We start from the raw sequence: 24,378 nt of genomic DNA, 5'->3' as shown, positions 1-24,378 counted from the left end.
AATTTTTAAAAAATTCATTCATGGGATGTGGGCATCGCTGGCAAGGCCAGCATTTATTGCCCATCCCTAATGGCCCTTGAGAAGGTGGTGGTGAGCCGCCTTCTTGAACCGCTGCAGTCCGTGTGGTGACGTTTATATCCTGAGGACATTCCAAAGTGCTTCAGAGCCAATGAATTACTTTTGAAGTGTGTTCGCTGTTCTTTTGTAGGCAAATACATCAGCCAATGTGGACAACAAGTTCCCACAAACAGCAAATTAGATAAATGACCAGCTAATCCTTTTTGGTGGTGTTGACTGAGGGATAAATGCTGACCAGGTCACCAGGAAGAACGCCCCCGTTCTTCAAATAGTGCCTTAGGATCTTTTACATCCATCTGAACCGACAGACAGGGACTAAATTTGACAACTCATCTGAAAGACAACACTCTCTCAAGTCTGTATTGTAGTGCCCATTTAACTTATGGAAGTGTCAGCCTAGATTATGTGCTCAAGTCCTTGAGTGCAGCTTGAACCCAGGGACCTTCTGACTCAGGTGAGAGTGTCAGCAGTGAACCAAGCTAGCACTACATTTATCTTAGATAGATTTTCTCGGGTATGTTTGGGAGCTGATCTATTTGTTAAATGTTGCTCAGCTGTTTGAACGGTCACTATAGAGATTCTCAGAATGAATCCTCTTTGACACCCTTACTTTTAAACGTTGATGATGATCTTATAAGATAAAGCGTAACCATTATCTGGTAAACATGTCTGTAACACAGCGTTATATTCTTAAATTTACCTGATTATTTTACTGTTTAGGAGGATCCTCAACTTATCTGGATGAAGTACCTTTTAAAATTTCTGAAAAGTTCCAGAATGTTCCTTTAGAAGAACTCGGCCCAGTCTCTCCTCTACCGGATTTCTGTGTTCCTGATTGCCTTGAGCAATTGATGCAAAAACAGGTAAATTATAACAGGATATCTTTTGTAAATTTATACTACTGAACATTACATAGATATACATGGCATTACCGTGTAACATTACATTTGTTTTAATGCAATATTATTGCTGTTGCTTAAACTATGGTACCATTAGAAATGGTACATTTTCCATCTTGATAACCTGTAGCAGCCCCTTCCAGTGTTCAACGTGTTATTTTCAGAAATCCTAAATCAGTGAACCAGTCATCTCTTCGTGTTCATATTGAGTTGGATAAAAAACTCCAAAGAAATGGACACCTGCAATCAGTCTAATTGTCAATGACCAGTGTTTGATCCAGCATATCTCCAACTAAACAATGGGCACTTGGAACTCTAACAGGACACTACTGGAACCCTGGCAACATAATTACACTCACATCTCCCCTCTCCCCTCTTTTTTCCACTTTCAGAGATGTAGGTGAGATTCCAGGTAATATTTTTCATAATAAAATTGGAATATGTTGGAAAAACATAGCAGGTCAGTCAGCATCTGCAAAGAGAATCGACAAATTAATGTTTTGAGTGCGTATCCTTCATCAGAACTGAAAAGTGATTTTTTAAATTTTAAGTGTTTAGAATCAACAAGGTAAAAGTTGGACCTCAGGCGCACATAATGCCAGTGTTGAAAGAAAGGAGTGAGATACTTGTCCGAAATCATACAGTAATCAGACTAACCATGGTCATGGTGAAATTGGGGATATGAATATTATAGAATGCTGTCAGCAGACGCTAAAAACTGGGGGCATAATGGGTAAATGCATTAGAAGCAATTAATCATGCCTCACAAATCTGTCTTTGTTCTTTTGAGGAGAAAGCTAAACTAATGGTTGAGGAATATCCAATGGGTGCAATATATTTAGAGATTTCAAAGCTAGTTGGAAGTAGTGCATCTGATTCCTTTTACAGATTTAATATTAATTAAGCTAGTTGGGTCTAAAATTGGTTTAGCAATAGAAAAAGATGGCTATGATAAAAAGCTAGGCTTACTGGGGAATCAATGACTAGTGGAGTTCTGCAGGTGTTTATTCTGGATCCCTTGCTGTTTATGCTATTCATAAATTAGATGAATGAGAATAGGTCTAGTAATTATCAAATTTGTTACTGGCACCAAGTTCTGTGGCCAAGTGACCAGTATAGGGAGATTAATAGCATTCAGAAGGATTTGGACCAATTTAAGTCAATCAGCTAAGGAATGACAGCTGAAGTTTAATGTGTTTAAAAAAGAAAGTAACACATATTGGTACTGGAAATGTGAAATACTGCTATATGATGGGTGTCTATTGGCAAAGGTGGAAGAGGAAAACGATTGTGATGATTATCAATTATGCACTGAAAGTACTCAGTCAATACAAAGCTACTGTCAATGATAATCAAATGGTGAAATGCAACTTGAATATTTAATTGTAAGTTGAAGTAAATCATTTTGGTCCTTTTATAATTTGGTGGCATAACCTAATTTGGAAAATCAAGCAGAAAAATGGACAACCTCAAGAAAGATTAGAGATTGGAACAAAAGATTCTTTGATTCTGCATTCCAGTGTAGCCCCAATTCTCCAGCCCATGCTCCCTGTGGGCACGACCCTCTACAGGGAGCATAGGATCATGGAATCGCTCCTGCAGATTATTAGATATTTGAAATATAGTCATCGTTTTGACTGCCTCCTTTTAAAAAGAGGCAGGTGAATATCTGATTGTGAAAGCAATCAAAGGTAATTGGAACAGCATAGATTTGATGATCACATACTCCATGGAACAATGTGTGGAACCATGAGAATATAGTCTGTGGAGCGTAACTGGTCAGGGGTTGAATAGTCAATATTGATGGCTTTGAGCTTTCTCCACTTGAAGGTTTTATTTCTGGTTATTTACCTCCATCAGGAAGAAGAAAAGAACATTATTTCAATATTAACTTTGATGTGTTGAAAATTGAACATGAGATTTCTAGTTTTGGAATCCTTGATCTAATAGTGTGCCTAAATTGAAAAGGAAATCAGTTCCAGGCTGGAATTGTAAATGTTAAAACAAGGCATAGTACATTCAAGGTGGTTGCTGAACCCAAGCTGGTCAGCTGCATTTTGTCCAAGTTTAAATAGAAAGACACTTTTACAATTGGGCAATCACATGTCTGTGAATTTGTTGTCTGGCGATGCATAGGACATTGCCTTTGTTATTTCAATTGAAATGAGTAAGATTAGAGTTTGGACAGGGAGTGAATTTTCTGTGACAGATTTTTGGTTTCAATATATTTATGTTGGAACACAAAACGTATTACAGTTGTTGCAATGCCAGCAGCACAAATTGCTATAGGTTTCAGATTTTTCTCATCAATTATGGGACAGTATCTATGGGAGAGTCCAGACGGTGAACAGGAAGCTGTGTCAGTCCTAACAAGATATAAGTGTGGCAGTTTCTCCAAGTGAGACTGAGTACAACTTTGGAAATGGAAATGCATTTTCAAACTTGACTTAAGTGCTGCAAAATCAAAACTGAAAAAGTGTTCAAAAGTAGTATGGGAATAATGTGGGAGAGCAATATCATCCTTAGAAATGATTCATTTTAGCAGGCAGTGATGGAAATTTTCCTGACTTTGACAAACCTTGCAGCAGTATTGTAAGTATAGCAATACAGGAAGGAAAAATGACATCAAAATATCTCTTTAAAAAAAAAAGTGACAAGATTTGTGCTTGGGATGGAAGAGGAGATTCAAGAAATACCTAATCTTACAATACATTGATGTTTAAACTCATGCATCTAGGGCTGTTGTTTAGTCACTTTTCCCATGATTGTGTCAGCAGCCCAGAAAAAAGTTCCTGTAACATCTAGTGTTTTAACATTTCATAGTCAATATTGGCATGCAGTTGAAATCCTCTGTACATTTAAATAACATCTATAAAGACCTACTTCTTTGGTAAGCCTTTTAATCTGTGTCTCCAAATTTCCATCTAAGTTTTATTTGGTTATATTTGGAATCAGATTTTCAACTGAGACTGGATGGAATTAAATATATGACCTCAGGTTGCAGGGTGGTGTTAGCACTCATACTCCGGTTCACAACTGATCCCAACAGGGCGGTTGGGCTGACCTTGGCATCACCTTACTCAGCAACCAAAACAGTCTGATATCATCATTAGAACATAAGAAATAGGAGCAGGAGTAGGCCATACGGCCCCTTGAGCCTGCTCCTCCATTAATTCAGATCATGGCTGATCTTCAACCTCAACTCCACTTTCCCGCCCAATCCCCATGTCCCTTGATTCCCCTAGAGTCTAAAATTCTAACCATCTCATCCTTGAATATAGTCAATGACTCAGCATCCACAGCCCTCTGGAGTAGAGAATTCCAAAGATTCACAACCCTCTGCATGAAGAAATTCCTCCTCATCTCAGTCTTGAATGGCCAACCCCTTATCCTGTGACTATGCCCCCAAGTTCTAGATTCTCTAGCCAGGAGAAACAACCTCTCAGCATCTACTCTGTCAAGCCCCCTCAGAATCTTATATGTTTCAATGAGATCACCTCTCATTCCTCTAAACTCCAAAGAGTATAGGCCCAACCTCTCTTCATAGGACAACCCTCTCATCCCAGGAATTAATCTAGTGAACCTTCGTTGCACTGCCTCTACGGCAAGTATATCCTTCCTCAGATTAGGAAACCGAAACTGTACACAGTACTCCAGGTGAGGTCGCACTAAAGCCCTGCACAACTGGAGTAAGACTTCCCTACTCTTGTATTCTAACCCCCTTGCAATAAAGGCCAACACGCCATTTGCTTTCCTAATTGCCTGCTGTACCTGCATACTAACCTTTTGTGTGCTTTGTACGAGGAAACCCAAGTCTCTCTGAACACCAACATTTAATAGTTACTCACCATTTTAAAAATATTCTGTTTTTCTATTCTTCCTACCAAAGTGAATAACCTCACATTTCCCCACATTATACTCCATCTGCCACCTTCTTGCCCACTCACTTAATCTGTCTGTATCCCTTTGCAGACTCTTTGTGTCCTCCTCACAGCTTACTTTCCCACCTATCCGTGTATCCTCAGCAAACTTGGATACATTACACTCGGTCCCTTCAACTAAGTCATTGTCATAGATTGTAAATAGCTGAGGCCCGAGCACTGATCCTTGCGGAACCCCACTAGTTACAGCCTGCCAACCTGAAAATGACCTGTTTATCCCTATTAGAAGTAGGGATACTAGAAGTATTTTTAGTTTCAGATTTACTTAAACAGATTGTTCAGTTAGTAAACACCTATGTGCTCAAGAACAAATATATGAAAAGAAACAAAGAAAAGTATTTTCTTTATTTCGGCAATGGCCCAAAATGGGAACTATGTTGAACTAGTGCAAAATGTGCAATTTTAAGATAAATGAGCAGAGAAATTATTTTCCTTTTATTGTGTTTCAGGTCTGGAACTAAATGTATTAGCTGGGGTAATTACTCAATTAGACACCGAGTTGGATCCATTTTGCTGTTTTACATTTGATTAAGACCCTCTTTCTTCAAAGCCTTAACATTTATTTTTATACAAGCTGATGTCTTGCACTGTTGCTTATGACTAGTCTGCAGTCTGGAGCACAGTTGTGATGTTTAGCCACTGAGCTGACCCTTTAAGGCCACTGCTCAGGCACTCAATGTGGGGCACTGAACTGCCTATGTAAACTTGCCACACTGTAATGACACCCTCCCACTGAAGTGCCTCCACTGGAGGAGGATGTAATCACAGCAGGATAAGTCATATATCAGTTCAATTATAAGTGTAGACATGGGTATTTACAATGGAAAAAGTTGACAGGAAGTGTGCACAGATGTAAGGTTTTTAATATGCTATAGCTATATGATGTGAATCTCTCATGGTACAGCTCAGTATGTCAGAGGAAGTGCTGTTTTGTAAGGACAGGACATTAGACCATATAAAATCGAATATTGTTTTAAGGCTAGAAGATACAATTGCTCTGCATTCTTGAAATGAATGATTGTTAATTTAGAGGTTACATTGTAGGTGGCTTTGTTTGATTGACAGTTTAATCAAGTTATTTGAGATATTTTGAAATGGGTAAGTTCTTGGAGAGAGGGAGCTGAAACACACAATCTGTAATGAACAGCAATACACTGTAGACCAATTTCATAAAGGTTTTAGATCTATATATAATTCCATAGGTAGAATTCCATGGCCTTCCAGTTATTCCCCAGATGGCCATTCTTCATGTATGTTGCTAAACATGAGGTTCAGCAGGCTATCCAACTATGGAAGACATCACACCAGCGTGATACTGTCCTTATCTGACATCCACACGTGCAGATTTTCCAACATTAGGAAGTGATCAGAAGTTGGAATCATAACTGATTTGTCTACTGCCTAACTCAGGCTGAGGCAAATTATAGTGCCCCAAACATTGGCCTGGCTTCAGTCAGTGACCTTAGCCTAGACTGGGAATCAAACCTTATCTGTATGACAAACTGGGACTAAATACAAAATAACAATAAACATACTTCTGAAAACTGTTGTCACCGTTTTTTTTGCTGGAAAGCTATTCCCAAAGTAGATTATTGAGAAATAATTAAATTTGTGTTTCTAATTGAACTCTGGAAGATGGCACAGGGAGCACAATAGCAGAACAAAAGTGAGGAATTCTGGAATTTGTGGCTTGGAGTATCGTGAAGTGTGAGTAATTAAGCTTCTGTGGTGGTGCTGAACAGTGGGAGGCAGAAGGCAGTGAAGAGGTTAATGCAATTTGTGAAAGATCTTAACTTAGTTATTTATAGTTATTGGTTCTTAAGTATTGCAACTAAAGGCTTTCAGTATTGTTCTACTTTCACAAATCTGCCAAGGAAATTTCAAGTTTGGAAGAAAGGCAAATATTTCTTCCACAGTTTTAAAACTCATGTTTTTAAGATTTTTTTTTCTCTCATTCTTTCTAAAGCTTACATTTGTTAAGAAATTATTTAATGGTGTATTTGAAATAGGTTCCATCGATATTCAACAAAGCTATAAAGTATTGAAAATCGCACAATTAACATATGATGGCATTACTTGGCTGATGAATATATATATATATGCCCTGAAATGCCATGTGGTGACTCCTTTACAAAAACTGCCATGAATCCTTGACCATTATTTACTGTTGGTAGGGGGGCTACTTTTCTGCTTTAGGTTGAAAATCAACTGCTATCTACAGCAGTCTGTAGATGGTTTGACTGGTTGTTATTTTCCCAAAGATATGTCCTATATTGAGTTGGTCTGATTACATTGAGGCGATGTGATGCCAACATTTGCTGTTTGAAGTAGTCCTTTCTTCTAGTAGTAACTTTAAGTGTTATTTGGTTTTGCTTACTTTCCAATTTGTTGTGTAAATAGCTAAGAGCTAAATCAGTCCCTGTTTTATAAATGTTTTGAGAGTATTTAGTTGAGTTTTTGCTTTCATGCTTTTAAGAATGGAATTGAGATTTATTTTTTAATTTCGTTTATCATCAAGGGAAGGAATGTTCTAAATCTTCCCATCTCAGGCACTCAGTAACTAGAACAGCATCCAAAAGGTTCCAGGTCTCATAATACAGATGTAGAGTAAATCTCTCTGCTGCATCAGTGTGATACTATTTCCATCTGAGTAAGATTGCCAATTAGGGACAATTTGTGCTCTTGGCCTGTGTCGACTAGCATCTGGGATGAGCCTGGCCAAATTCATTTCATATTTTTTATTCATTCTTGGGATATGGGCGTTGCTGGCAGGGCCAGCATTTATTGCCCATCTCTAGTTACCCTTGAGAAGGTGGTCATAAGCCGCCTTCTTTTAACCACTGCAATCCGTCTGGTGAAAGTGCTCCCACATTGCTGTTCGATAGGGATTTGCAGGATTTTGACCCAGCGGCGATGAAAGAAGGGTGATGTATGTCCGAGTCAAGTTGGTGTGTGACTTGGAGGGAATCGGAGACTTGTGGCCAGCAGATGGACAAGATTTTCTTCTCATTACTCAGGATTGGATTTGAACCCAAGTCCCATTGGTGCCTAAACAACTGCACCACCCAATTAATTAATTAAGACTTTTAATAAACAAACGCTGCATATTAACATTTGATCAAAGAATTATAACAGGTTTCTAATCATCATCAGGCAGGGGCAATGAGGGGCTGGGGGGGCAGTGATCAAAGAGTATTTTGTAAAGATGACTTTAAAACACTGAGGGGTGGGAAATCCCTTCGGCCCGCTTTTATGAAGATCAATGTCTGGCTGCTTGCCTCGCTGGCATCGACCCAACGGTAATTCCAGGGAGGAGAGGAGAACACGGGTGGGCGGCAATCACGGGACAGCAGTGGCCCTTGGGAGTGCTGTTGAACCGGGAGAAGCACTCCTGCTCCTCCTGGCTCCACATCAAACCAAAATAAAACCTACCTTTTTGGTGGCAGTCGCTTGCAAGGCCGCATCCATACCTGGAAAACCTGAGCAGTGCGGGCCCTACGTGTGCTCCACTCTGGGCAGCCCAATTTCCCTGAGAGGTGCTAAAACGGGTGTTATGTCCCTTGTTAGCATATGCAAGATGCTAACAACTGTTTTAAGTGGCCACCCTGGACCCCTGAAAAATGGCCCACCCAATATCAGGTCAGACATCTTTCAAGCGTCCTTGGATGTTGGTCCCCCGTTGCCCATAAAAACGGATGCAACCAAATCCAATTTCTACCCCTATTTGAATTCTATTGAAACCCTTTTCCCCTATTTCTAACAGATTTTCTTGGCTTTTTCTTTGGGTTCACTCAGTGTCTCCTTCCTCCCCTAAGTTGCTCATCCTTTGCTGGTGTTTTTGTTGAGGTGATCACTGAAGTCTGCAAGTGTTGCCAATATTTGTCACTTCCTCTCCCAGTCCAGTCAATATCAAACGCAATGTGTGTGATAAATTGCTGACGTCTGTCAGGGAACAGTTGTAAATTTCAGGCTCCAAGTCAATGACTGGCTTTCTCTTTTGTTCTTCTAACCTTTTTTTTTGATTTGTGTCTGGAAATAAAATGTGACACTTTAAAGTTTAATTTGTGAGGTGTAATGGATGCAAGCAGGAGCCAAAACCTTTTGTAATATATATAAAAAAAACAGTGCATGTGCAAGTATTTAGTTCATCTCACTCCAGATGTGACACAGATGCAAAACAATCTTAAAGTGCTGGATGTTTCTGCCATGTAGCCTGAAACTGACGAACACATTCTGCAAAATTCCTTGACCAATCAACAATTAAACCCTTATTTACTAAACAGCAATTAAACTTTGTGGCCCTAAAGGGACATAGTTCCACTTCAGCAGAACAATACATTGTGCATTACATGGTATAAGACTCCTGTCTTTATAAAATAGGGTATCATCTGACTTACCACGAGCAATGCCATGGGAAATCCTAAAGCCATTAATATGTGGATATGTGTATGAGAGAGAGAGAAAATGTGATTTGCTAATGAAAAGTGACTCCATTTTTAAAAAAAATCCCCACAGTACTTTTGCTATGTAAGAAGTTTACTTAAGTTAAAATTCTGAACTATAGCCATTAATTTCTGTAGGGTTCTCCTCATTGTCCATAGTAACTTTGGCGGAAGATCCACGGAAGTCCCAGAGAAACAGGTTTACTCGGATGATCAGGAAAACCCCTGTGGAAATTCAACCTCTGTGTTTAGCACAGCTATTACTTTCGAGTAACTTGTGTGGTTAGAAATATTTTGAAGCTTTGATGATGACTAATATAATTTGCAATCTTTTACAGTATGATTTTACTCTGGAAAAGAAGATCTTGGAATGGCTGAGAGACCGTTCTCCAAAAGAACCTCCAAGGCTTGTACCAACATGTCCACCATTTTGGCTTGCATTTTCTGATCCTGAGGGAGAGGATACTGATGACATGAATAATGACTCCCACTTTACAAAGGCTCAAAAGGGCCATATGGTTTTGCAGACGGAGAGGCTCAGGAGTTTCAGTGTTACAGACATTAAATATGTTCGCTCAAAGGCCGTATACATATCCAACTCAGAGAGTGATGACGGGTACCCAGAGGATGATGAACTCTCGTCGTCTGATGAAAATGAAAAGCTTCCTTCAGTGCCACTTGTCAAGAGCAAATTTAATCTGCCTTCCAGATTCCTAGATAGAAGACCAGCTTCCTCACCTTTCTGTTCAGATAGCCCTTCCAGAAGTAAATACTGTGAGAGATGTTTTGGTGCTGGTTTAACTAGACTCCCTCACATCTCTGGGTATAGGCCATCACCTCTTTATAAGAATACTGATGGTGAGGAAGAAGTTAGGAGGCATGGATCAAATTGGTCACAGGGACATACACCAAGTAAACTTTGTAGAAAACATCTCTGTCAGCACCAAAACAACAGAAACAGCAAAAATTGGAACTCAGACAAATTTACCTTTGGAAGTCCACCACTTTCCTCTGCCCGATGTCACCTGGAAAGCTCTTTTATGATTACAGCAAGAGCTCCGCTCAGAAAACACAAACCACCTTTTCCGGTAAGACTTATGGGCATTTTTTTGTAACTCTACTGTGGACTTAATGCTACAGTGGAGTCCTACTTGATGTCATTCTTCTATAGAAAATTCGTATCATTATAATTGTATTCATGTCAGCGATGAACAAGTCCTTCATAGTCATAAAGTCCAGCATGCTTGAAAATACCCAATGGCTGTACGAAGGTAGGGATGAAATTCCTACTTTAATGAAAAATGGGGGTTGCCTATTTTAATTGAGAACTCATTGATGAAATTGCATTCTCAGAAATCATGGGCATGATTTTAACTTGGAAAAACGGGTGGGTTGGAGGCAGGGGGGCAGTAAAAACATTTTTAAATCTAAGACCCGCCCCCAACCCACCTCCATCCCACTCACCCCGCCTCCATTAAAACCGGAAATGAGGGGCAGGCAACCAACCCGCTCTCAGGAGGCGAGTCAGTCGCTAAAATCTTTCAAGGAGGCTGCGGGCCTCCATTTTAACAGCTTTTTTGTTTGTAACCCCTGGGGGCCGGGATTCCCGGGCCTTCTACTTCATGCCACGTGAGAGGAGACAAGAATGCCTGAAACAGCATATAAGTGCCTTTTATAGCACTGCTTGTGGGCCCAGAGGAGCAGGAATACTTCCCCCAGGCCCAGCAAGCCTACCTGCAGTGATACCGCCCCTCCCCCCGACCATTTACCAGACACCGATTTAGTGGTTCAACCAACTTAATGAGCTCAATTAACAGAATCACATTTTCAGTTTTCCTACACAATTAGTAAAAGTCACGTCAATGAACAAAAAGACAACAAAGTTCTGTTTAAATCACAGCAATGTCTCGTATGCTTTCTTACCCTCTTCTAGTTCTGACTGTGATTCCCCCTGTTTCATGTTGTCTTACAGAGAATCTTGGCATCTCAGTGCTTCATTCTTTCTACTTAAAGATCCATTCCACAATCCTCCTTCTGAGTTTTGTTGTGGTTTTAACTGCTATTATCCATTTCCAATTCCAACCTTTCGAACAGGGTTAATTGTGCAGTCATGTCTTTCCAATTAGCACTAATAAATAATTAGACTTTCAAAATAGTTGGCTAGAGTATAGACATGTGGAAATCATATCTCCTGGACAGGCTATTAAATTATATCTGTCCTACTGGAATTTTTAACAAAATGTTAACTTCAGGATGGCCAGATGGAATTATAGGCCCATCACACTCTAAAGATGGAGATGACAATCTCAGCTTTGGAAGAACCAAGACCAAACTAAATGCTTCTTTAGAGAGCAGGGAAGAAAATAGGAGGTAAGTTAACCTGGGCAACTGTGATCTGTCTCCTCGTGGCCAGTTTCAGAGCAGCATTGGGAAGGCAGTATTAGCGGATTGTCTCCCATCGCCTCAGATGGCATGGGCAGACCCAGCAGAGTAGAAAATGCCTCAACAGCAACAAAAAAAAACTTCACTCATTAATGCTGTGTCCCCTATCGTAACTACTTTGTCCTGGAGAGGCCGAGCTAGTAACCTTGCAGTTTCCCCAAAAGCACAGCACCATTCCTCTCCTCCTCTTCACTGCAGACTCTGCTAACTCAGCACTGGACTAGGGTTACCAACTCTGGTTGGACGCATTCCTGGAGGTTTTATCACATGACCTCCCACCTCCAACTGCCCTACCCAGTCAAACAGCTTTTTTCCCCCCATCTCCACAATATTGTTGCAACTAATAAACAAAAGTGTTCAAAGAAAATAAAGAAAGCAGAGAGTTTCCTGGCAGTCCAGGAGATTAATCCTTAATTCCCGGAAACTGCAGGACAATCCTGGAGGGTTGGCAACCACTGGACAGGTTTTATTATTAACATGTTTCCAGCTGTCTAACTAAACTGCCGATCCTAGGGCAGCAATTTGATACTGTGCGGTGTGAATACCAATGATTGAAAGTGGATGTTTAGTTTGATTCAAAAGTGTAAAGTTGAAATTTATCTATCCTAAGAGAGGGAGAGAGTAGGAAGGGAATAACTAAATCATGACTGATTCACACCTCCCCCCAAAAATCACAAACGAACAAATATAAATCCCCACCTATGTACAAATCATTGTACAACTATGAGACCCAACAGTCACCATTTTTAATGAGCCAAACTACTTAGTGACAGCATTGTATGTTAAAATTGGATAGCCATGTGGTGAAGGATGGAATACTTGAGCCTGTCCTTAGTTGCTTTCCATGCCTTTATTCATAGAGATTCCCCTTACATACACACACCACACCCTAGCCAAGCTCTCTTATAAAAAGGATACAAGAGAGTCCCCAATTGATACCCATCACACCCCTGAATACAATTAACACTCATTGATATAAATCATACAATTAACATTGTATGTTATGTTAATACTTATATAATAATTATAATGTATTATAGCTAATTTAAATAATGCCTTGCATTAAATCATTCAACAGCCAACACTCACTGAGAATCATTTCCTTTTAAATCCAGCAATGTTGTAATTAAGTGGATCTATTAAACCCTAATTCAAAGAGCTCTTACTACTTGTCATTTTTAAAACTTGACTCATGGTTAAAAATAGTAACGGGCACTTTTCATGGGGTCACACCACTTAATAATTGGTCTAATTGTTTTGTAACCACATACGCAGTAGACATTACTGGACATTGATCCATTCTACAAGATGTAAATAAATAGTAAGGAAGCCTAACTTCCATTTCTACTTGCAGGCTATGGCTCTGAAACAATACCACAGGTCGATCAGGAGAACTAAAATAGGGAAAAGTTGCCAAACCGCCTTTAGAAAAATCCTGCTAGTCCAGGAGATGACATTGAATTATGAAGCTCTTTTGTTACATAAAACAAAAAAGGTTGACTCATACCATGCCCACCGCGTCGAATGGTATCCAAATCTCAGGCAATGAGGATATGAAACTAGTTCCCCCAGGGCACTTTTTCAATTTTATTAGAATCAAATGTTTATCAAATATCAACAAGTTGTTCAGTGGTGTCGTTTTAAACTTAGCAACGGTGAAAAAACAAGGGAAGAGGCACCTGTATTAAATATTGTATTACCTCACATCTTTTACTGTCTACAGTTGAAATTTTCCCTGCAGCGAGAAGCAGGAATTGTGTTTCAAAATTGTCAAATACTGTGAGCTGAGCATCGCCAAGCCATTAGGATAATTTGATATTCTTTTAATGGACTTCTCTCTAACTTTGAAAATCTTATAATCCCAAGCAGGTACAAACTGTGAGTAGGTAGTATAATGATAATCTTGATATCCCAAAATAAAAGGGTGTGATCCTGCATCTGTTGGATGTGATGTTAGAAAGGGGAACTTGGAATAGCTAAATGTGAAACAAAAGGGATAAAAAAACAAATCCTTTCTTGGGTGAAAACAGACAAAATGCTTTTACAGATCCGGGAGGGTCAGTGTGTCTAGTGCACTGAAAGAGAACTGCATGCCCATGACGTCAATTCTGCTTGTATTCTGAATGTTTGTTTATTCTTTCACAGTCTCTCAATCCCTATTCCTGCCTTCCGGCACCTCCGTCAATTCCAAGACATTTAAGTTCCCACAAATCTCGCCCAGACTCTACCGCTGACCTACTATTGGCACTGAGTCAAAAAGAGCAGGACCTCATTCAGCCAGTCATGAAGCAGGGATATCCAATAAGCAGAGTGATTTGGGCTATCCAGAATGTTGGACAACAAAGCACGAAACAGGTGTGTGATCTAACAGTTAACTCCTGCAGGTTCAGAGATGGTGAGACCTCTTTAAATGTTCTTAGGATATCACTTTGAGATTTACTTTTCTAAACCTTAGCTTTTTTAGTTTTTCCTTTCTGAATGCACACCATTTCCAGCAAAGAAAGAAATCTAGAGTAGCTTCAAGGTCGGGAAGGCAGTCACTCTGGTGGATGAACAAATTGGTCAAGGAATCAGAGATTCTGAATCTGAATTCCAGCCTCCACTGACATTGAAACTTGTGCACCCTCAAGTAAATGAAATCTGACAGTTTTTTGGAAGGCTGCTAAATTCAGTCTTTTGTTGGAACAGGCCATGTTAGACAAGAGGAAAAACTGACCACACCAGTCCCTCAGCAAAATGTTGCCTCCTACTGGCCAAATGCAGAGCAGCATTGATGACAGCTCTGAAAAATCTTGGCCTTGACAAATCATGGTCCTCAGCTGAAGAAGAAAATCCATTGGTGGGTGGCAGCAGTTACCTGGAGACCTTTCCACTCTCCCAAAGGAAAATGAAACATAGTGGCTGGGGTATCAGTGAGCATCCTGTCCTGCTGCTTGAAAGGGAGAAGCAGGGTCACCAGGAACACTCTATCCTGCTGGCTGATGGAGTCACCAGTGATCTTGCCTATCTCTTCCTCTTGAGCAAAGGAGGGAGCAGGTGCTTAGAGACATCAGAGAGCAGGCCTATCTACTCCCCCTAGATAATGGGGGAAGCAGAGTGGTTGATAACCTACCTTCCCTCCTGGATAAAGCAGAAATCGGAGAAATGGCCAATCCACCCTCCTGGTTGTAAGAGCAAACAATGTCTGGGGCACCTGTACCCATCTCTCTCTCCTCCTTCTCCTGAGAGCAGAGGGTTTGTGTCCTTCTCGCAGAAGTTCAGTGGAAACAGGAGGTCTAAAAGTAAAAATCTAATCACAACAATTACCCAGGGAATCAATGTAACTCGAACCACTTCAGACCAATCTTTTCTTGACATGTGCAGGTTCAATTTCAAGTTTAAAGACAACGAGCACTCTATAAATATTTGCTGCCAGAACATGTAATTTATAAATAGCAACACCACAGATTGTTTTAAGAAAAATTCCAGGAACCATATAAAAATGCTTTGAATCAATAAACTCCATTTTTTTCAAATACTGTAAAAGGAATTGTAGATATAGTCTTGGTTTGATATTTGGAATTATCACTGAAGGAAACCAAAGAAAGCAAATTAACTTTAAAACATTAAAGCTTTTTGCTGCATCCATTGCTGGCAACAAAGTACAGTACTTAATATAAAACCTGGAATCGTTCTGCATTAAACATGCTAAAATATCCTGGGACTAGTCACTTCAGCTGATACTGTTTCGTTCCTGCTCAAGTCATTCCACAGTAAAACCAAACTAATGAGAGAAGCTGAGCTGGAAACATTTATTGGCTCCATAGATGTGGGTTTTTTTGTATCTTTTTAATATTCAGCTTTAGAAATTCTTGACATTCAAAGTGTGGATGTTTTGAAAGCGAGGAAAGACATTCAGCTTAGACTGCTCCTGTTCGCTGAGCTGTGCCGTTTGTAGCTGCCACCAGTTCCCAGACTTGCTCTTTGCATCTGACCCAGACTTCACTGACAAGGCATTTCAAATTGCTAACGGCAAAGAGCTATCGAAATATTGTTTTAGTTTGTAATAATTTTGAAAAAGAAACAAAACACTCATGATAGCCTAAAAATAAATTCAGAGGTCGTGATTCTCCTCTTATTGAGTTTTTCTTTGCTGATAAGCTCTGTCAGTCATGCAGCCTGTAACCTTTACACGGCTCAATAAATGAGGCTCCATACAGTTATACAGATGCTCTGCATTTATACGGTGAATAACCCTTACTTTACAGATTAAGCAGAGGCTCCACACAGTAGGACAGTGAGTAACCCTTACCCTCCTGAATAAACATAGACTCTGCACAGTCTATGGTGAGTAACCGTTACCCTCCTGAATAAACATAGGCTCTGAAAAGTTGCATCGTGAGTGACTCTTACCCCGCTGATTAAACAGGAACTCTGTATTGTTACATTGTGTAACTTTTATTACAAACCCAGTTCTGAGGTACTGTCCTGCAGGTCTCACTTTGATGACACAAAGATTGGTGGCATTGTAAGCAGTGTAGATGAAAACATAAAATTACAAAGCGATATTGATAGATTAGGTGAATGGGCAAAACTGTGGCAAATGGAATTCAATGTAGGCAAATGTGAGGTCATCCACTTTGGATCAAAAAAGGATAGAACAGGGTACTTTCTAAATGGTAAAAAGTTAAAAACAGTGGATGTTCAAAGGGACTTAGGGGTTCAGGTACATAGATCATTGAAGTGTCATGAACAGGTGCAGAAAATAATCAAGAAGGCTAATGGAATGCTGGCCTTTATATCTAGAGGACTAGAGTACAAGGGGGCAGAAGTTATGCTGCAGCTATACAAAACCCTGGTTAGACTGCACCTGGAGTACTGTGAGCAGTTCTGGGCACCGCACCTTCGGAAGGACATATTGGCCTTGGAGGGAGTGCAGCGTAGGTTTACTAGAAAGATACCCGGACTTCAAGGGTTAAGTTACAAGGAGAGATTACACAAATTGGGGTTGTATTCTGTAGAGTTTAGAAGGTTAAGGGGTGATCTGATTGAAGTTTATAAGATATTAAGGGGAACAGATAGGGTGGATAGAGAGAAACTATTTCCGCTGGTTGGGGATTTTAGGAGTAGGGGGCACAGTTTAAAAATTAGAGCCAGACCTTTCAGGAGCGAGATTAGAAAACATTTCTACATACAAAGGGTGGTAGAAGTTTGGAACTCTCTTCCGCAAACGGCAATTGATACTAGCTCAATTGCTAAATTTAAATCTGAGATAGATAGCTTTTTGGCAACCATAGGTATTAAGGGATATGAGCCAAAGGCAGGTATATGGAGTTAGATCACAGATCAGCCATGATCTTATCAAATGGCGGAGCAGGCACGAGGGGTTGAATGGCCTACTCCTGTTCCTATGTTCCTATGTTCCTATGATAAACACTAAAATCTAAATCTTTATTTCATGTTAACAAAAAACTTCACCAAGGAATTCTTTGCATCTCATCATAAAGCTGCTGTAAAACCCCTCTCAATGTATCACAGTATTCTCTGAATTTAGTAGAAGTGATTTGGAGGTTAGAGATTTCACTGAGGTGTGTGTGTGTATATGTATGTGTGTGTGTATATGTGTGTGTGTATATAATGTATATGTATATAAATATAAAATAAGTAACAAAGAATTTATTAATTTTTTAACTCAATTAGAAAAATTACTGGAATAATTAAATGAAAGCAAATCTCAGATAAATAGAATTTAATTTAATAATTTCAGCAAACATTAAATTGTTTTCATTTCCTTCCAATTATTTTCTTATAATCTATAAATAGTCTGTAGTAAAATGCCTGAAATGATTTGAGTAACGAACAACCAGATAGATCAGACAGATTGGAATGACATGTACTTTTTGTAACTGTTGCACTGATGTTCTAAAATATTAATAATCACCAATGTTCATGACCTTTCTGTTGTGTGATGTTTGCAGTCTTGCATGAAAAGTAATGTTGGGGGTAGTTTTCTGTTGATCCTTTCATGATTTAATTGTCTAGCGGTTTTATACCAGATTCTCAAGTACCTGAGTGCCTGGGACCGGCTGTGTAAGGAGGGCTATGAGGAGGGGCTAGTGGAAGAAGCCATGGAAATTTTTCAGAATTCAGAGGCAAAGGTTTGAGGCTCTTTTAATATCCTGTATTTTAAAAGTATCAATATCCTTTTCTCTTATCCTGTCCTACATAAATCGCATTTGAAAGTGTAAATGGTCAAATCTTTTACCCATATCCTGCTGAATAATCTAAATCTAGAAATTTCTGCTGGCAATAAAAAGAACTTGCATTGATACAACACTTTATCAGATCCTCAGGAAATCCCATATCACTTTATAAACGATGGACTGCTTTTGAAGTGCAGTCACTGTTGTAGCCAATTTCCAAACAGCAAGGTCCCAAAAAGCAAATGAATGAATGGCCAGGTCAATCTGTTTTTGGTGGTGCTGGTTGAGGGAGGAATGTTGGCCAGCACATCAGAAGAACTCCCTCCTATTCCTCAAATAGTGCCATGGGAATTTTTACATCCACCTGAAATACAGCATCATTGACAATGCAGCACTGAAGTGTCAGTCTAGGTTATGTGCTCAAGCCCTGGAGTGGGGCTTGAACCCATGAACTTCTAACCCAGAGGTGAGAGTGCTACCAGTGAACCACACTGGCACAACAATGCAGCACTCCCTCACTAATGCACTGAAGTGATAGCCTAGATTATTGGCCAAGCCCATAGTGAGGTTTGAACCTAAAACCTTTTGAAGTAAGAATGCTACTAACCGAAACAAACATTAACTGTTTACTTCCAATGGGTTACCATAACATTTCTACTAAAATAGCAGAGAAAGACATGAACATGTTATGCATTTGTCCACTAACATCAGTGAGAATTTCTACTCTTGAAGGAGGTTATGCAGTACTGTTTAAGATGACTCTTTTAATCCTACAGGGCCTTTTTTTAATCAAAACAATGTAATATGTTCGGTGTTTCGATCCTGGTACACACTTGAGTTGAATTAACATTATCACGATGATTTTGTGCACTTGATTCCCCCTTTCAAGGACGGAATAGTAATGATGATTAAGAATCAGATCCTCGAAAAGAACACTTTATTGACTGCATTTTATAAATTGATAGCCCTAAAGACCCGAGTCTGCTTAGATTATGAGTGGTTATCATGCTCTCTCTCTCATGCGCTCTTCCCCTCTGCCTTGTACTTGTTGTATAATATTGTATCAGGCTGTCCTGCTCTATCTTAATTATGCGCTAGGTCACTTGCCTTCAAATTAGGCTCCTTGAATATTAGCATATAAACGTCTAGTACAATTGCGTGAAATTCTTTTGTTATTTAAATGCTTCGGACGAAGAAGTTTGATACCATCGATAAGAGCTCACGTGATGATATTTAAAGTATCTAATTATGAGGCATCCGTCTTTCTCTGAAAGCTAAATGTGGGGCAGCAAAATGTAAGCAAGTTGGTGGAAATGTTTCATTTGTGGTCATTCTGCAAAATTTATATTTTAAGCCTATCATAGAGCCACATAGGCTCTAATTGCTTACAAATAACAAATGTTGGTGAAATTTCTATAATAAGGTCCTTCCTAATGCCAGAGAGTGCACAATTATGAGATCTAAAGTCATTTGGAAAGCTCTAAAATCTCCATAAAACCAAGCAGGACATTTCCCTGAGGTCCCTTCTGTTCTCATTTTAGATTTTGTGATAGCACCGCGGTTACTCTTTGTCTGGATTTCATTACCATGTTCTTCAAAGATGTCCAAAGCTGATAATCTGAGCTGCTTTTTGGTTTCTGCCTCACTTGACCAAGTCCTTTTTCTTTTCTTGCACTCTTTTACACGCAGGCGGCACAATTCTTGACCTTGATGACACAGTTTGATGAGATGGGTTTTCAGCATGAAGACATTAAGGAAGTTCTCCTCATCCATAACAACCATCGGGAAAAGGCACTGGAGGAGCTTATGACACGCTCCTGATAGTAGAAGCAGCTTCTAGGACTCTATTCTACCTCTTTTGGTTTTTGTATTGCACATTTAAGGAGTCTAACCCTAACCCCCCTAGATGTGGCATTTATTTATTTTTATCCTTTGTGATGACTTTTAATAAGGATCTGCCCTTTATTGAAAGCAAGTTATATATCTGTACAAAGTAAGTTTATTTTTAATATGTAACGGAATTTATCCACTATTTGAAACACTGCGGTGCTCACCAATCTGCTCTTTGTGTTGGTCCTGCTTATTTAATGTGGAAAAAATTCCAGTTCAGTTAACACTATTACAAGTGTTTATTAAAAAGTGTGTTTAATTAGAGGAAATTTCTGCTCATCTAATACTGGATGCCGGACAAGCAGCCTGACAACACAGAGGCAGTGGAGGGATTGAGACAGGTGGTGGTGAGGTAGCGCTGGGTGTTGTCAACGTACATGTAGAACCCGACGTCGTGGCATCAGATGATGTCAGCGAGGGACAGCATGTAGATGAGAAATATGAGGGGGCCAAGGATAGATCCTTGGGGGACTGCAGAGGTAACGGCATGGGGGCGGGAAGAGAAGCCATGGCAGGAGATTCTCTGGCTATGACTGGATAGGTAAGAGACTTGCCCGCTAGCTGGGCTTAGCTTTGGAAAGCAGGGCAAGAAACAGGAGCACAGCTGCAGGCCTAGCCTTGATCTATGGTCCTGTTGAATTTGGGTAGTATGGTATATATTTTTATGGCACTGCACATAGATGGCACCTGGTTTCCACAGGACTGTCACATTCTCCAGGAAAGTTCAAAATACCTTGTCCTTAATGATTGGGCTGGTTAATTTACAGGATACTAAGGATTAACCAGTTTTTGAAAACAAAAAGAAATTTGAAAAAAAAGTAATCAGACAACTTCAAATGCCAGGGCACACAAAAAGTTGAACAGAATGCAATGTTTAGTTTAATGGAACCCACAGAAAGGGGCGAGCTTTTGAACTGAATGCTACTGATGTAGCAAAGACTCTTAAATCTTTAGCTTCGTACAATAGCTAAGCAGCCTTCAACATCAAAGTGTGGATTAGTTTTAAAAAGTACACCAATTTCCAAAGCTTATTTTGCAATAGTAATGCAGGGCAGTAATGTTTATCAATGTTTGTGCCAGGGTTGTGATTATTCTTAAGAGTGTGGTTGGCTTGGAATTCTCCTGAAGCAAATATTTTGTTAGCATTGAGATGCCTGCATTGAAACAAGTGAAATTTGATGAGACATTAGACTAATAGCTGGACATATTAAAACAACAGCTGGTTTGTAACAAGTGACACAAGAGACTAAACTGCGGTGGGCACCTGCCCATTAAAAACAAAACCAGTTAGAAACAATTACAAGTGCAAAGTCTGAATCCTGATAATGTAGAATACTATTATATTAAAAACTCAGAGGCTGAACCCTGTCAAATAGTATGTTCTTACAATCTGCCACATTTTAACCTGGTTTCTTTAAATCTGAACACTCATTTGATGGACAAAAACTATCCACTAGAACTGTTGAACAAGAGATGTACAAGTTGCTGTTTAGCTCAACATTCCTGTTCTCTGCAAGAAACCCCTGAAGAATCTGAAAGTGCTAATGTGACTCTGGCGATATGATTTTGAACAAAGACATCTTGGGGGTCATTTTAACTTTGGGCGATAGTACAAAATGGACGATATCGAATTGGCTGCCCATTATACATCCCACTCAATTTTCCCTTCCATTGACTTCAATGGAAAGAAAATTCGGGCTTGGTGTGTAACAGGCGGCTCATTCAATATCGTCCATTTTACACTATTGCCCAAAGTGGAAAATTATCCCCCTTCTTACAAATGCAATATCTTCCCTCAACTGATCAGTAACGTTTCTGTCTTTTGTAATGAAATGCTTTATTCAGGCAACCTTCACCCCAGGTAATCCCTGCTGTTATATCTAATTCACTATTCTTCTTTTTAACAAGCTAATTTCACTGAAGTGCTTTTGGCTATGGCATCTCCCCGGCCCCAAAATAAAATCATCCCATGTCATTTCCTTTCATGGTTCCAGTAAGACCGATGCTCCTGGCTGGAAACCAATCCTAATATTCTTCTATTAGGAACTCAAGCCCATTATGTTCTGCCATCAGAGAAAGTGTTCCCTCACACACTCCGAGATTATATAGCACCACATTCTGTTATTTACACTTTTATCTGTGCTGCTGTTTCCCTTATGAGTCTTCAGCTGGTCATTATTGAAGGTCAATCAATAACTATGGATCACTATTGAACACTGGATAAAAGCAATGCACTGATGAAGGATGAAAAGGTTGGAAGTGTTTTTTTAAATTCACTCTCAGGATGTGTGTAGTGCTGGCAAGGCCAGCATTTATTGCCCACCCCTAGTTGCCTTGAAAGGGGGGGTGGTGGGCCAGCTTCTTGAATTGTTTGATACAACTGAGTGGCTTGCTAGGCCACTTCAGAGAGCAGTTAAGAGTCAACCATGTTGGTGTGGGACCAGAGTCACATGCAGGCCAGACTGCGTAAGGACGGCGGGTTTCCTTCCACTAAAGGACATTCGTGAACCAGTTGGTTTTTTATAGCAACAGCTTTGTGGTCTGAATCTATCAGCTACTGATTCCAGATTTTTTTTAAAAACTGATTTCAAATTCCCAAACTGCCATAGTGGGAATTGAACTCATATTCTCTGAATTATTAGTCCAGGCCTCTGAATTATTAGTCCAATAACATATCCACTACACTACCATTACCTGTGCTGGCACATCGTAGATCAGTGGCTGCTAACAGCAATAAAATGCAGGTGATCTACACAATATCAGCCTATAGCTAAGAAATGATTCAAATATTATTTATTGAGCTTGCTGTCTCATTTTGTACATGAGAGTTGGGAATGCGTACTTACAATCCCAGGAGTAATGGTTGGTGCTAGTCTACGAAGAAGTTGTGTCTTGAAATTAGGCTATTCAAATATTAGCACACTATTAGCACAGTTAACATGCTTGTATAACGTTCCCTTGATCCCTATTTTAAGAGACATTAACCCATTCATTTTAAAGGAATTTCATACAAACAAGTTAATATTCAAGACACTGGTGTCCTACTGGAGGCTCATTCCTTCCTTCTGGATCTGTCAGACTTCTCAAGCAGAACGGTCAGACCTGTTCACTTTGCACCTGATGTACATTCCATACAGTGTATTTTAAATGCGTTTATCCTATACTGTTATGAATTAGTTCCTCTCACCCTCTACTTGTATAAACATTTATAGCAACTCATGGACTTAAGTTCACTGTGTAGATTTATTTTAATACTCCCTCAGTCTGTCAAATAGCATTGTTCAAAATAAAAAATGTTCAATAGGAAATCTGCTCTTTAGCCTTATGCTTTGTGAATTCTTGACATAAAGAAAACAAATATGCCAATAGAAATAAAGAAGACCTTAATTAAACTGTAATTTGTTGTTGCTCCATATCATCAGACTCATGAACTAACTGACCTTTAATGTTAAATATTTTCATATTTTGGGCAATGGACACTACAATTATCCGCAGCACCTCTGAGTTGGCGGGGGGGAGGGGAAAACTGGCCAAAGTCCACATTTCTGATTATTATCCAGTGACTCTTGTTGGAAAGTGCGAGTGTATGACTGACACATCAAGCTCGATTGTGACGACCCTCAAACAGTTTGCTGACACGTGAAGAATGGCCACTTGAGCAAAGTACAGAAAAGCTCCTGACGCCCCCAGAACCAAACCCCAGAAAGGGTCAGTGCCTTCAGAGCAGGAGGGAAAGCAAAATGGAGGCGGGGAGAATTTTTTAATCTAAGTGGCCTGATTAAGTACTTTTCCAACAGTGAACCGAAAATACAAAAGGACTGTTTCATCAGAATGTGGAACTTAGGTAAACAAAGGTGTGTAGCTGTCACGCTGGTTCTGTTAGTTTGACAGCTTTCTTCCAACACATTATAGGAAGTGGAAAAGGCCAATTGAGCCCCTCAAGCTTGTTCCGAAAGTAAAAAATGTAAGAAAAAAGGATCATTAAAAAGCACAGGGAAAGGAAAGAAGTGCATTGTTCAATCTTGGCTTGTATTGACTTTGACATTTTTATAGTCTTAAAATTAGTATTTGGAAAGTATCATTAACATTCTCTTTTTTAATCATTTATGGCATAAAATATTGTACAGGCACTATGTAATATTAATGATTAAGGTGCTGCGTACTCTCTCTACAGTATGTGTATTTCATTATTGAGACTGTGTGTAATCCAAATCCTCACAAACCTGTAGATTTTATTATGCCAGAATTTGGCAGGCATTGCTGTTCTCTTTATCGAAGTGAAATTTATAAGTTGCTGACAGACATACAACAGAAAATCTTATTTCTTTAAACTTGATATTGCACAGTAATGAGTGACGTGCTCCTCCATTTACAAAGATGAGATTTTAAATATAAAGCTTTGAAAACAAACAGCCCATTTGTTTATAGATAACCAGGAGGGGAAGTTCAGAACCGCTCTCTCCGACAATAACGACTGCAGTTTCTCACAGGCAAAGCTTTCCAC

At 39.6% G+C, this 24,378-nt stretch overlaps 1 protein-coding gene across 1 annotated transcript in view; it reads left to right on the top strand.

Moving 5' to 3' along the window:
• LOC137301792 (ubiquitin-associated protein 1-like) overlaps nucleotides 1-23,248 on the top strand; it is a 28,280-nt gene extending 5,032 nt beyond the window's left edge. Inside the window, exons 2-6 of the mRNA XM_067971425.1 lie at nucleotides 799-941; nucleotides 9,699-10,448; nucleotides 13,948-14,157; nucleotides 17,838-17,939; nucleotides 19,674-23,248. Of these exons, the coding sequence (XP_067827526.1) occupies nucleotides 799-941; nucleotides 9,699-10,448; nucleotides 13,948-14,157; nucleotides 17,838-17,939; nucleotides 19,674-19,805 (1,337 nt within the window). The 3' untranslated portion in view covers nucleotides 19,806-23,248. The remainder of the gene's footprint in view (nucleotides 1-798; nucleotides 942-9,698; nucleotides 10,449-13,947; nucleotides 14,158-17,837; nucleotides 17,940-19,673) is intronic.
• Nucleotides 23,249-24,378: the final 1,130 nt, after the last annotated feature.

This window comes from Heptranchias perlo, chromosome 34 (genome assembly GCF_035084215.1).
Source record: "Heptranchias perlo isolate sHepPer1 chromosome 34, sHepPer1.hap1, whole genome shotgun sequence".
Classification (NCBI taxonomy): Eukaryota; Metazoa; Chordata; class Chondrichthyes; order Hexanchiformes; family Hexanchidae; genus Heptranchias; species Heptranchias perlo.
Note: the sequence above shows the minus strand (reverse complement) of the source record. Positions and strands in the feature narration are given on the sequence as shown.